This window comes from Cucurbita maxima, unplaced genomic scaffold (genome assembly GCF_002738345.1).
Source record: "Cucurbita maxima cultivar Rimu unplaced genomic scaffold, Cmax_1.0 Cma_Scf00014, whole genome shotgun sequence".
NCBI lineage: Eukaryota > Viridiplantae > Streptophyta > Magnoliopsida > Cucurbitales > Cucurbitaceae > Cucurbita > Cucurbita maxima.
Genome location: NW_019272030.1, coordinates 1,011,205 through 1,023,378, shown reverse-complemented (window position 1 = coordinate 1,023,378; position 12,174 = coordinate 1,011,205). Strand labels below are relative to the sequence as shown.

Genomic DNA, 12,174 nt, shown 5'->3' with positions numbered 1-12,174 from the left:
CGTAGCCTGTACCACAAAGACCATGGGAAAGTGTCTCCATAGAGTTTCTCGCTGCTCTGCCAAAAAAGGGAGTATGGGTCTTGATCGTGGTGGACCGACTCACAAACAAAAAGAAAGATGCAAATCTCTTGCATATTCCTTATAAACGGGCAAGACTGAGTATTTTTAAAATGTAGTACAAACGCTCTCTCTCTCTCTATATATATATATTAAGTTTAAGTATTTTCGACCCAGAAGTCAAATATTTAAATGTCGGAGAATGAAATTTGATAATACAAAGAAATAATGAATTGACTCACATAGTCGAACTCGAGGGCTAAGGAATAATGAATGACTCCGAAAAATGACTTGAAAAAGTATTTAAAAAATTCAAAAAATATATTGACGATGGATAACATGTTTAAAAGTTAAAATGTATTTTTAAAATAAATTATTAATAATTTCTAAGCTTCTGCCAATCTCACAAATATTGATCAACCAATGTGCTTTGAGCACAAAGATTAAGAGCAGCTCATTCTAACATGGGAGGTGGGGGAACATTCTCATGGGGGAAGGCGGTGTTTCTGGACTAGTCTTCCTAAAGTTTCAAATAACTTAACTTAATGTAAGCACACAGAGTTCATAGCACATCATAAGCCAATTTAAGGATCAACAAATCAACATTCGTACCGTGAGTTAGCGCCCCGAGACGCCACCATTGCCCAGCATTTCCTCTTCTCTTCGCGAGGCAAATGTTTCTGCGACGAGTAATGGGAAAGCGATTGTGGCGTCACAATGTACCTGATTTTCCCACGAAAAGAAATTGATTAGAATCATAACTTTGTACTGTTTCACGAGGATTCTTGAAAGGAGTAGTCTCACTTCGACTAATTAAGAGGAAAATCATAGGTTTATAAGTAAGGAAGAGATTATCTCCATTCGTATGCGGTCTTTTGGGGAAATCAAAAGCAAAGCCCTGAAACCTTATGCTTCAAAATGGACAATATCATATCATTGTGGAGAGTCGTGGTTCCTAACATAATATCAGAGTCATACCCTTAACTTAGCCATGTCAATAGAATCCTCAAATTTCGAACAAAAAAGTTGTGAGCTTCAAAGATGTAGTCAAAAGTGACTCAAGTTTCGAACAAAGGGTGTGTACTTTGTTCAAGGGCTCTAGAGAGAGGAGTCGAACCTCGATTATGGAGAGGCTGTTCGAGGGTTCTATAGGCCTTAACTCTATGGTGTACTTTGTTCGAGGGAAGATTGTTGAGGATTATTGAAAGGAGTAGTCCCACATTGGCTAAGGAGGAAAATCATACGTTTATAAGGAAGACTATCTCCACTAGTACGAGGCATTTTTGGGAGATCAAATGTAAAGCCATGAGAGCTTATACTCAAAGTGAACAATATGTCATACCATTGCAGAGAGAAACCGTTCAAATGCATGAATTGGAAGCCAAGAGGCTCTTTTGTTAACGAGATCGAAAGAATTCAAGAAGCCTTGAGAGTGTAAAATGGTAATGAAAGTGGAAGAACGAGGCAGACCTTGACAGTCTTGGCCGAACCACGAATTTTGCCCCAAGAGACGGCCTCATCGGGGCGGGCTCCAGAGTCACTTCCATCGAACTCTTGAGCGGTGTTGATGAAGACGGCATAGTCTGCACCATTACGCATCATGTTGGCATTGCAAATATGATGCTTAGGGAGTCCCCCACCAAGAATTATCATTCCAGTCTTCCTCGGACTGGCATGGACAGCTTCACCATTCATGGCCCTAATATCTGTCCAGTTACATATTACATTGTAAGAAACCGAGCTTTCATTCAAATAAAAAGGAAAGAAAGGAAAGAGATACAGGCCCCCGCCTTGAATGACGTCGATAATCAATCCCGGATTACGAAACGAGTGGAAATACAACATGTCTCCCAGTGAGCCATCAGTTAATCCTGGACAGAAGACTGGAATATTGTTCTGCATAATATCAAAGGCAACTGATAATGATAAACATAAGAACAGGTACAAGGATTCTATTAATTTTTACCTTATAAGCCCAATAAAGATACGAACTCTTGTCGTTTATTTCTCTTCCCAAACGTCGGGTTACCTTGGACGGTGTCCATATTACATTCTATGGAGACCGAAAAATGAATGAGAAAACTAGATAAACATTACAAAGAAAAACATCATATAATCTTTTAGTAAGTACCTCTTCAAGTTGTTCCTTCAACATCTGATCCAAAATTGGGATAATCCAGTCCTCGAATTTACAATAGTTATCGTTAGGAACCAATAAATTACCGATGCGATTCAACCCTTTTGATCGAAGAACTGCTCCCGAAAGAGAAAAGTCGCCTTTATATGTGGGAGCGAAGCATTTTATAAGATCTTCTTCAATACCACCAGTTGTAGTGACAATCACATCAACCTGCAGTGACATTGAAGTAACCCCATAGTTAGAGTCCATATCCAAGTCGAAGTGCATCGTACTCATAGACCTTCATAGGTGTTAAGCTAAAAGGAGAGCAAAAAAAAGGTGTATATTACACATGGGAACACATGAAGCACAGTTTTATCTACAATTTTATCTCAAGTTTGATGTGATTTTGTGAGATCCCACATCGGTTAGGGAGGAGAACGAAACATTCTTTATAAGAGTGTGAAACCTCTTCCTAGTAGACGCGTTTAAAAAACCTTGAGAGAAAGCCCGAAAGGGAATACCTAAAGAGGACAATATATGTCGGGGGCTTTGAACTGTTACAAATGGTATTAGAGCCAGATATCGAGCGATGTGCCAGCAAGGAGGCTGAGCCCTGAAAGGGGGTAGACATGAGGTGGTGTGCCAGCAAGGAAGTTGGGCCTCGAATTGAGTGGATTGGGGGTCCCACATTGATTGGAGAAGGGAACGAATGCTAGCGAGGACGCTGGGCTCTGAAGGGAGGTGGATTATCCCACATCGGTTGGGGAGGAGAACGAAACATTGTTTATAAGGGTGTGGAAACCTCTTCCTAGCATACACATTTTAAAAACCTTGAGGGGAAGCCCGAAAGAAAAAGCCCAAAGAGGACAATATCTGCTAGTGGTGGACTTGGGCTGTTACATATTTTAGTTATTAACGTAACATGTATTTGTGAACCAATATAGTTTTTTATACTAAAAAAAATGAGCAATCATGCTGAAATTAACCATTAAAAAATGATTATCCAAACTCATTTTCCCTGAATTTTTGTTCTAAAAAATATGTAAAACTATACTGAAATTAATTTCCAAACAAGTTGTTAGCATCCAGTACAGCGGTAGTTTAACTCACCATATGATGTTCAACAAGATAACGAATCGTGTCTCGAACACCAGAAGAAATAAGATTAGAGGTGAAACTAAGAAAAACTTTGCACCTCGTCGACTCCCGAAAGATTGGATCCTTCTCCTCCTCGGAACAATCTTCTGTTATACTCTCATCAGCAAGCCTCCAATCTAACTTCAATCCAACACAGTATCATTTCTCAAAAGTAAATCATCAATGCTAAAAATAAAATGGGACTAGATGCGTATGTTAGAAATTTCCGATGAAGCAAAATAAAGGGATGTCGGTTTTCAATGAAAGCTTACCATTTGATTGACGACTTCTATTGCATCTCCTAAATTCGAGGCTTGGAAACCAGTGGAGACCATGGACCTTATAAGCTTCGAGTAGTTTACGCCTTGATTGAAGTCATATCCCTCGATTTTGATTCTTTTCCCTTCGAGATTCTCCGATTCCTTAAAAACCGTGGCATGCACAGATGCCAAAACATTATTGTTCTCCATCTCACCCAATGCTTCACTGCCTGCACAAGGCATTTACATGTAACAAAAAAAGGCATTATTGTTCATACATGCAACAAAAAATCTAAAAGTAGTTGTCTCCAGTTGGTTAGCACTAATACAAGTCATTCGACTGCAAGAATCATGAAACTTAACGCTAATAGGCAACATTTATATTTTCATAATCCAAAGAAAATCTCCAGCTTCCATGAAATTGGATAGGCTGAAGAACTATACAGGAAACGAACAAAATCCCAAGAGAAGTAATTCATTGTGAGATCCCACATCAGTTGGAGAGGGGAACGAAGCATTCTTTATAAGGGTGTGGAAACCTCTTCCTAGCAAACTCGTTTTAAAAACTTTGAGGGAAAGCTCGAAAGAGAAAGCCCAAAGAGGACAATATCTGCTAGCGGTGGGCTTGGGTTATTACATTCATTTCAGCAGCAATAAGAGTATAGAAAAGAGCAATCCTTATAATTAAAGTTGACAACGTGATTTCTTTCTTTCTTATTTTCCAAATTTTTTAACAGGCGGAACAGCTGAAAATCACAAGCAAATCTCAAATTAAAACCACCATCCAGAAAGGCATATATAGCTCCGAAAGAGTGAAACAATTCAATTTTTTGTCGAGACAAAATCAAAATCGTGATAGAGAGAGAACAAAAAAGTAAGATAATGAAAAGGGAAAGGAACTAAACAAAGAGTTTGAATGAGAAGAGAGAGATATGGGGTATTACTGTAGAACCTGTCTCATTGAGATTTATGTCTATCTAGACAAATCTTTTTCTTTTTTTGAGTTTAACGATTGTGAGAAAGGAGATCGACCCAACTTTTGGAATGATAATTTGTAACGGCTCAAGCCCACTACTAACAGATATTGTCCTCTTTAGGCATTCCCTTTCGGACTTCACCTCAAGGTTTTAAAATGCGTTAGCTAAGGAGAGGTTTCCACACTCTTATAAAGAACGTTTCGTTCTCCCTAACCGATGAGAGATTTCACAATCCACCCCCCTTCGAGACCCAGCGTCCTCGCTGGCACTCATTCTCTTCTTCAATCGACATGGGACCCTCCAATCCATCCCCTTTTGGGCCCAACATCCTTGCTGGCACACCGCCTCGTGTCCACCCCCTTCAAGACTTAGCCTCCTCGCCGGCACATCGCCCGATAACCCGGCTCTAATACCATTTGTAACGGCCCAAACTTACTACAAGCAGATATTATCCTCTTTGGGTTTCCCTTTCGGGCTTCCCCTCAAGGTTTTAAGACGCGTCTGCTGGGGAGAGATTTCCACACCCTTATAAGAGATGCTTTGTTCCCCTCTCCAACCGAGGTGGAATTGGTATCTAATCCAATCTTGGATTGGCTAAAACTTTTTAAACCACCAACATGTGTTAAACACTCTACTTAATTAGGTTAATTATGGTGTTATTAGCTTCGTTAGGATACATCCTTTTACTTGCAACCCCCAATCTCTTTTCGTTGAGGAGAGAATATGGGAAGAACATCCCCTTCATCCTCTCCTCTGTATTCAGTTCATCTAACATAACATACCATAGACTGCTCTTACTTCCGGTAAATTCAAACCACCATGAATGATTGTTGATTTAAGGGGGCGAACTTCAATTTTCACAAAAAGCTTCTTGTCTTAATCGCTACCACAATTTTAATCTAAAACTCATCAAACTCAACTATAGTCTAAAACTATCAGCTTCGTTCCCTGCCGAACAACTAAAGTAAAAATCTACAACTATGAACATGCTGATGTTGTCCTGAAATTAAAACAAGTCCTCGTTTCTTGCATTACACAATTCTTAATTTGAGTTGTTGAGAATAAATACAAAGACGAAGTTTGTAAGAATACCGTTAACAGTATGGAAGACTGGTAATAACTGCAAGGAGAATACGGCGGTGGCACGAGCGGAGAGAGACGGCGCGGGCGCCGGTGGCACTGAATGGGGGAGAGACGGCCGGCGAGAAACGAGGCCGGCGTGAAGAGTAAGACAGAGATGAAAAGGATGGGTGTGAGGTTTTCTCCTTTTATTCTATTTAATAATAATTTTCTCCTTTTGTTGGCTAAATTGTTTAATTACTTTCACGAAAATAGTTAATACTTTATTTTAAAAATATACTTTAATTTTTTAAAGTATTTAAAAATATTTTTAAACTAACAGAATTTTCATTAATATTCTTAACATTTAATAAGAAATATAAAAAATAAAAAAACGAAAAATTATTGAATTATGAATTAAAATGGATGATAAGATAATTGTTTTAGATAATAATTTTTTTTAAAAAATTAATTGAAGGCACAAGTGATGTAAAATTAATTTGTACATTATTTAACGGACAAAATAAATGGTAAAATAATTTTAATATCCATTTTTTGTTTATTAACTATGTTTATTTGTTTTAATGAGATTTTTTAACCAAAGTTTTAGTGTATTTTATTAAAAAGTTATTAATTTTTTAAATAATTTGATGAATTTCTTTGTATACTTAAAAATAAACCTCATAAATCATTTTTAAATTTTTTATAAGTATTTTTAAAAAATGCTTAATAGTATGAAATTGATATTTTTGAAATACTTTTAAAAATTAAATAATTTTTTTTGAAGTAAAATATTGACTATTCCATGTAAAACTAATTACAAATATATATATATATATATATATATATATATATATATATATATATATATATATATATATATATATATATATATATGTTTATTTTTAGGGTATTGTTTAATATTTTAAAATTTTAGAAATATTTGAGAGAAAAAAAAATGTAAATTTTAGAGACATTTTTATTAATTTTTTTACAATATTATATATATTTTTTTCCATTCATCCGTACGCGTCACATATTATACCTTTTTTTTCTTTTTTTTTTTTTTCCTGTTTTCTATAACCATTCTCTAAACCCTATTTTAGCTTCAGCCACCCCCTCCCTCCCATCGACAGTCGCTGCAACCTGCTCCGCCTCACGTCGCGCGCCGCTCGCCGCTCGCCGCTCGCTGCGCGTTACTATAATTGCCGCTACTTCTTTGATTCCGTGACGCATCGGCCACCGTCTTTCTTCGAGTTCTTATTATTCAATGTAATTTAAATAAGTGCATGAATGTTATTATGTCCATGACTATCTTAATTGATGGGATGTTTTTTTTTTTTTTTTTTTAAGTTATTTTGTTTTTCGTTTATCTATGTGAAGACTCTAGGTGAAGATTTGGCGGCAATGTTGCGAAGAAACATTCGGCTAAGGAGGGAGTATTTGTACAGAAAGAGTTTAGAAGGCAAGGAGCGTTTGCTTTATGAGAAGAAGCGGAAGATTAGAGAAGCCCTAGAAGGTATTCCATCTCTTTGTTTGAGTGTGTTCTTACCTCCCCACTCGAGGAGGAAACGACACTGATAAAAAAAAAAGGGGGGAGAGTACGAAATATGAGGATTAACTAGCCAAGTACTAGTCCAAAGAGTTCAAACCATTCTGAATTAGATTCTATATTGAAGACATGATAGTTGCAATAGCGGTTTGAAGGAAGGCACAATCGTGGAAACTAAAAAAGATTGTATCCGAAGTAATATGAGTAATTTAACAATATGTATGTGAAGGTTGTTTTTTCGCAACCGCTGGAGCAATCGTGAACTTCCGGATCTTAATTTTGTGGACTTTTTTTACTGCAGAGGGAAAACCTTTTCCTACTGAACTCCGGAATGAGGAGGCGGCACTTCGTAAAGAAATTGAACTTGAGGATGATCTCACAGCAGGTACCATTCTCTAACCATTCTTCAATTAAACAGGGAAGGTTAACACTTTTTTTTTTTGTTTTTTTGTTTCCAACCTTCTCCGAAGAATGTCTGAATTAATGAGAGTATCATCTTCAAGCCAATGACTTATCTGGGATCTTTGACCTCTAATGCCAATGGTTTTAAGAGCATTCTTTCTACCTTCTTTTCAATCATTTCAGATTTCTTTGCGAGCACAGAGTTTACGTGAGGGTATTTAATTATAGCATTAAAAATAGATCTTTCTTCATTAGCTTAGTTGGTAAGTTGTGGATTTTTTTTTAATTGTTTAATATTTAATCCGACGAAGAGAGAATTTTTTTTCTTTATGCGTTAGATTTGAATGCCCATAGTCAAACGTTCATCAGAAAAGAAAGGTTTGATTAAGGATCATTTTGGGTGCTAAGAATCTTGTACCATAGTTGTGGTTTGTGGAAATTACCACTCTCTCCTATGAAATCGGAGATTTATTATGTTACAGCAGGATGAAGAGTGGGTTTTTGAAGGGAAAAAAAGATTGGATTGTGGAGAAGAAAACTGAGTGCGGTGAAGCTAATTGATGGGAGCACATAATACTGGCCACAGCATTTTAATTCCATGATTATTGGTACTCCATTGTGGAAGTGAAGATAACCTTGGGCTTGGCATTTTTTGTTGTCCAAATTCTTAACAGAGTTCTTGATTCTTAATATCAAATTGTAAGTGCAAGTTGTTTCTGGAAATTGTTGCTAATGCATGGCTGCCTCTTCGTGTACATCAAATTCAGTCCCAAGGACACACATTGATGATGAGTATGCAAATGCTTCACAAATTGATCCTAAAATTTTGATTACTACATCTCGGGATCCAAGTGCACCTTTGACCCAGTTTGCAAAGGTTGGCATAAACTATCCTTTTCTCCTTTGTAAATTTTGTAGTAGATATTATAGATTTTGGTCCTCACTGGAGTTTTATTGGCAATCTTGTAAACAGGAATTAAAAATTGTTTTTCCCAATGCACAACGGATGAATCGTGGTGGTCAGGTTAGTATTAATTTTGCCTACCTTATTGGTTTTTCTAATATCAGTTCATTTCTACATTTAGCCGTTTCTTTGAATTTGGAATTTCTTGTTATTCGAGCTTATTCAGACACAGTAGTACTTCATTATGTGATAGTTGATACTTAAATACACGATTATTGTTTTTAAAATTAGTAGTGAACAGCAAGTGATAAATCCTGGTTATGTGTTGACTTTCGACAGTCAGCTTGTGAGGCTGTTAACAAGTCATGGGTGTTTTAATACTGTGTTGTAAGATGACAGATTTTTCATAGATAAGCTAAGGTGTTTGTATGTTGTAGTGTTTTAGGTGGTCCAGCCAGGCATATTCATGAAATGTTTCTAATACTATAGCTTTGGCATAGAAACTAGATTACTATATTAATAGCTTGCAAAATCAGAAAATATAGAAGAATGCCCTGTATTTTCACTTGTGGAGTTGCATTTAAGATGATCTAACAGAAATCCTTTGCTTGGTGGTAAACTTATCTCCTTTTCATTTGTAAGCCTTTTGTTTGATTAAAATGTTCTGTTCCTTAGGTGATCGCAGAGATTATAGAGACCTGTCGAGCTCATGAATTTACAGATGTTATATTAGTTCATGAACATCGTGGTGTGCCAGATGGTTTAATTATTAGTCACCTTCCTTTTGGTCCAACTGCATATTTTGGATTGTTGAATGTGGTAAGTGTTCTTTTGGAATTCATTATTTTTACTAATGGTTTTTGGCACTAGTTGGTGAAGCTTGTAGGCTAACCATCTTTTCCAATTGAGGTTACAAGACATGAAATTAAGGATAAAAAAGCTATGGGAACGATGCCGGAGGCCTATCCACACATAATTTTGAACAATTTTACCACAAAGGTAACACACATTTTTATGATATGACGTCACCTTCTTATTTGACATACTTCATGAATGTCTATTAATTATCACCATGTGCTCTTTATTTTGATATTTGTATTGGATTTCAATATTGTATGATGTTAGACTGCTGAATTTAAAATTTCTAGAGTAGAACACAATGAAACGGGCTGAAAAAAGAAAAAAACCTTCGGATGTACATTGTTATTAGCTATTATCTTTTTGTTTTTTCTCCAAAGTTACTTAATTCCTTTCAAAGTAAATAATGTCTACTTTCAGAGTTGGGATTTTCCTAATATTCCTACTATTGACATGCCGGTACCATTAATAGTCTTGTCATCATTTTGTTAGCTTAACACCTCATACTTACTGCAACATGAAATGTTCTATTTTATATTTTCTTCCTTTTTTCCCCATAAGTCTCACCATTTATTCTAATGTTCTCGTTCTATTTGCCACCATATCCCATGTGTATATGTGGTTGCATTTTGAGGACATCAATGCCTAAGTTTTCCTCGTTCTCCCATTATGTAAAGATACTTTGTTAATCAGCTTCTCCTCCCATTTTTAATTCTATTTCTCTGCATCCTATTGTCTTACATCATTGTCCTATTTTTGATAGTTGGGTGAAAGAACGGCCAATGTCTTAAAGCATCTATTTCCTGTGCCGAAGCCAGATACGAAACGTGTGGTTACTTTTGCTAATCAGTCTGACTATATTTCATTCAGGTTGGTTCATTAAAAAAATTTCCCTAGAGAATCTTAAGTTGGTTTGATGAGCTTACTATGATACAATGATACTTAGGCTTAGTTTGGGATTGCTCTGCTTGTAGAAAAATCATCTATAACATAGAGTTAATTAGTGTTTAGTGTTTGGTAAATAATATTAAATAAATTGATGTAATTTAGCTATAGTGACCAAAATAGGCACTTTCTTTTTCATATGCCTTTGGTTTCTTTCCTTTTTTCTTAATGAAAGCTTGGTTATCCATAAAAGAGAGACCAAACTAGGCATATTATTTTGACATTGATATTTAATATCCATTTTATTATGAGTTAATTGTTTACTTTCTTAAAAAAAGTTTACAAATGTATATGATCCAAATAACAAGTTATTTTGGTTAGTCTATCATCAAATAGATGTTGAAAAAAAGAAGATATATATAGAATGATTGAATTGGAATTTTAAAAACTTTGCGAGAGATGGCAAATTTTCAGAAGAAATTGTTTTAATTCATTGTCCTATTTTTTTTTGGCTATTCATCAAAAGAAAGAAAAATTTTCCAATTTCTTCTTCTATACAGTCAATTTTCCATTTATTATTGTCTTTGAAATGGTCTCACGAATGGGAATGTCCATTTAGTATTGTCTTCAGTAGTAACTCTTTTCTAATTTGTGCTTGTTTTCTTTGGTCATTTGAATTAAAAAAAAAAAAACTATAGGCATCATATTTATGAGAAGCAAGGAGGTGCTAAATCAATTGAGCTGAAGGAGATTGGTCCACGGTTTGAATTGCGATTGTACCAGGTACCTATTCTATCATTCTGTACATTGCTTTGTCTATAGCCTGCATTTTAGATAGACTTTATACTGGAGAAACCATTTCAATAAACAAGGACAACCAAGCAATCGAGGTGTTCAAAACATTAAAGTATTTGATGGACAAATTAATAAGCACCATGGTCTTGCACATTATTATTATTATTATTCTGAATGACAATTCTAGTTTCTGAGCGTCTAAAGGCCCACATGGTTAAGAGAGATCCGAAAAAGAAAATAAAACAGAACTTGAATGGAGGATCAGATATTTTTCGACAAAAGTCAAGAGCTATATAAAGTTTGGTGATAATATTTTTCTGTAGTCCTTCGGAGTTCATAGAATGAGAAACTAGAAAAAACAGCCAGACAAATTCAAAATGACTTCCAATGAACTCTGAACTAAAACGTTTGGTTTGGTGCTGAATGATAATATTTTCTATCTTCCTTTTGAACCAGGATGCATATTTTTTATATAATCTTTTCTCGTCGATCATTCCTCGTCCCATAATAATTTCACCAATCGTGCCTTGCTCGACCACTTACTACCATTAACCCAATCTGCAATTTTGCTGTGTTGAGTATTGTTTTTGGCTGGCTATCAATATTATGACATATACTAAATTTGATTTCTGGTTTTGCTGGATTGTTGGTGCAGATAAAGTTAGGAACCGTTGACCAAACGGAAGCACAGAATGAATGGGTGATTAGACCATACATGAAAACAACCAAGAAACGCCAGTTCCTTGGTGATTGAGAAAATCTGCTAAAGAAGCAGGTTGTATTCTATCTTTTATTTTATTGCATAATCACATTTTTATTAAAGATTATATATATTTTTTGTTCGGTTGGGGATACTAAATTTTATCTAGAGAATTGATAGATTTAGTTGAATCTTTGTATTAAGAAAGCTAGCTAGCTGTGTTTTTGACATAATGGTTGGTTGGGGATACTAAATTTTCTCTAGATTATTCATAGATTTAGTTGAATCTTTGTATTAGAAAGTTAGGTGTTTTTTTTCTATTAATTTCTCATTTTAATTTAAAGATTTCACCTTTTAAACTCCTAGTTTGCTAAATTTTCATGATCCAATCACTCCATCTCGTTAAATCTAATTCAAAATTTGATTTTCAAAGGCCCAAGAAATTTCGAAAACCAAATCTTATAAG

At 35.4% G+C, this 12,174-nt stretch overlaps 2 protein-coding genes across 3 annotated transcripts; one reads left to right on the top strand and one right to left on the bottom strand.

Annotated features, from left to right (window-relative positions):
• Positions 1-423: 423 nt before the first annotated feature.
• On the bottom strand, positions 424-5,808 carry LOC111488986 (deoxyhypusine synthase-like). 2 transcript variants are annotated; one of them, XM_023136970.1, is made up of 8 exons: positions 5,646-5,808; positions 3,589-3,806; positions 3,290-3,457; positions 2,189-2,407; positions 2,024-2,110; positions 1,848-1,953; positions 1,528-1,763; positions 424-780 (listed from the first exon to the last, which is right to left on the bottom strand). In XM_023136970.1, the coding sequence occupies exons 2-8, from the start codon at positions 3,784-3,786 to the stop codon at positions 676-678; spliced, it is 1,119 nt and encodes a 372-aa protein (XP_022992738.1). In that variant the 5' UTR covers positions 3,787-3,806; positions 5,646-5,808; the 3' UTR covers positions 424-675. The 2 variants fall into 2 exon arrangements, with proteins under 2 accessions (XP_022992738.1, XP_022992737.1); XM_023136969.1 differs by lacking the exon at positions 5,646-5,808 and having other exon boundaries at positions 3,290-3,453; positions 3,589-3,721.
• An 880-nt stretch (positions 5,809-6,688) lies between these two features.
• LOC111489687 (U3 small nucleolar ribonucleoprotein protein IMP4) lies at positions 6,689-12,028 on the top strand. The gene is made up of 10 exons (XM_023138011.1): positions 6,689-6,884; positions 6,996-7,131; positions 7,466-7,549; positions 8,334-8,443; positions 8,540-8,590; positions 9,146-9,289; positions 9,380-9,469; positions 10,092-10,198; positions 10,912-10,996; positions 11,664-12,028. Exons 2-10 carry the CDS (start codon positions 7,020-7,022, stop codon positions 11,760-11,762), a joined length of 882 nt encoding a protein of 293 aa, XP_022993779.1. The 5' UTR covers positions 6,689-6,884; positions 6,996-7,019; the 3' UTR covers positions 11,763-12,028.
• Positions 12,029-12,174: the final 146 nt, after the last annotated feature.

Excerpts from the sequence above, each read along its gene's own strand:
- LOC111488986 (XM_023136970.1), bottom strand. The coding sequence starts at position 3,786 with ATGGAGAACAATAATGTTTTGGCATCTGTGCATGCCACGGTTTTTAAG. Across the intron at positions 2,408-3,289 it reads ATCTTGTTGAACATCATATG|GTTGATGTGATTGTCACTAC; the intron begins GTGAGTTAAACT and ends ATGTCACTGCAG. Across the intron at positions 1,764-1,847 it reads GATTATCGACGTCATTCAAG|ATATTAGGGCCATGAATGGT; the intron begins GCGGGGGCCTGT and ends GTAACTGGACAG.
- LOC111489687 (XM_023138011.1), top strand. The coding sequence starts at position 7,020 with ATGTTGCGAAGAAACATTCGGCTAAGGAGGGAGTATTTGTACAGAAAG. Across the intron at positions 7,550-8,333 it reads TGAGGATGATCTCACAGCAG|TCCCAAGGACACACATTGAT; the intron begins GTACCATTCTCT and ends CATCAAATTCAG. Across the intron at positions 8,444-8,539 it reads CTTTGACCCAGTTTGCAAAG|GAATTAAAAATTGTTTTTCC; the intron begins GTTGGCATAAAC and ends TCTTGTAAACAG.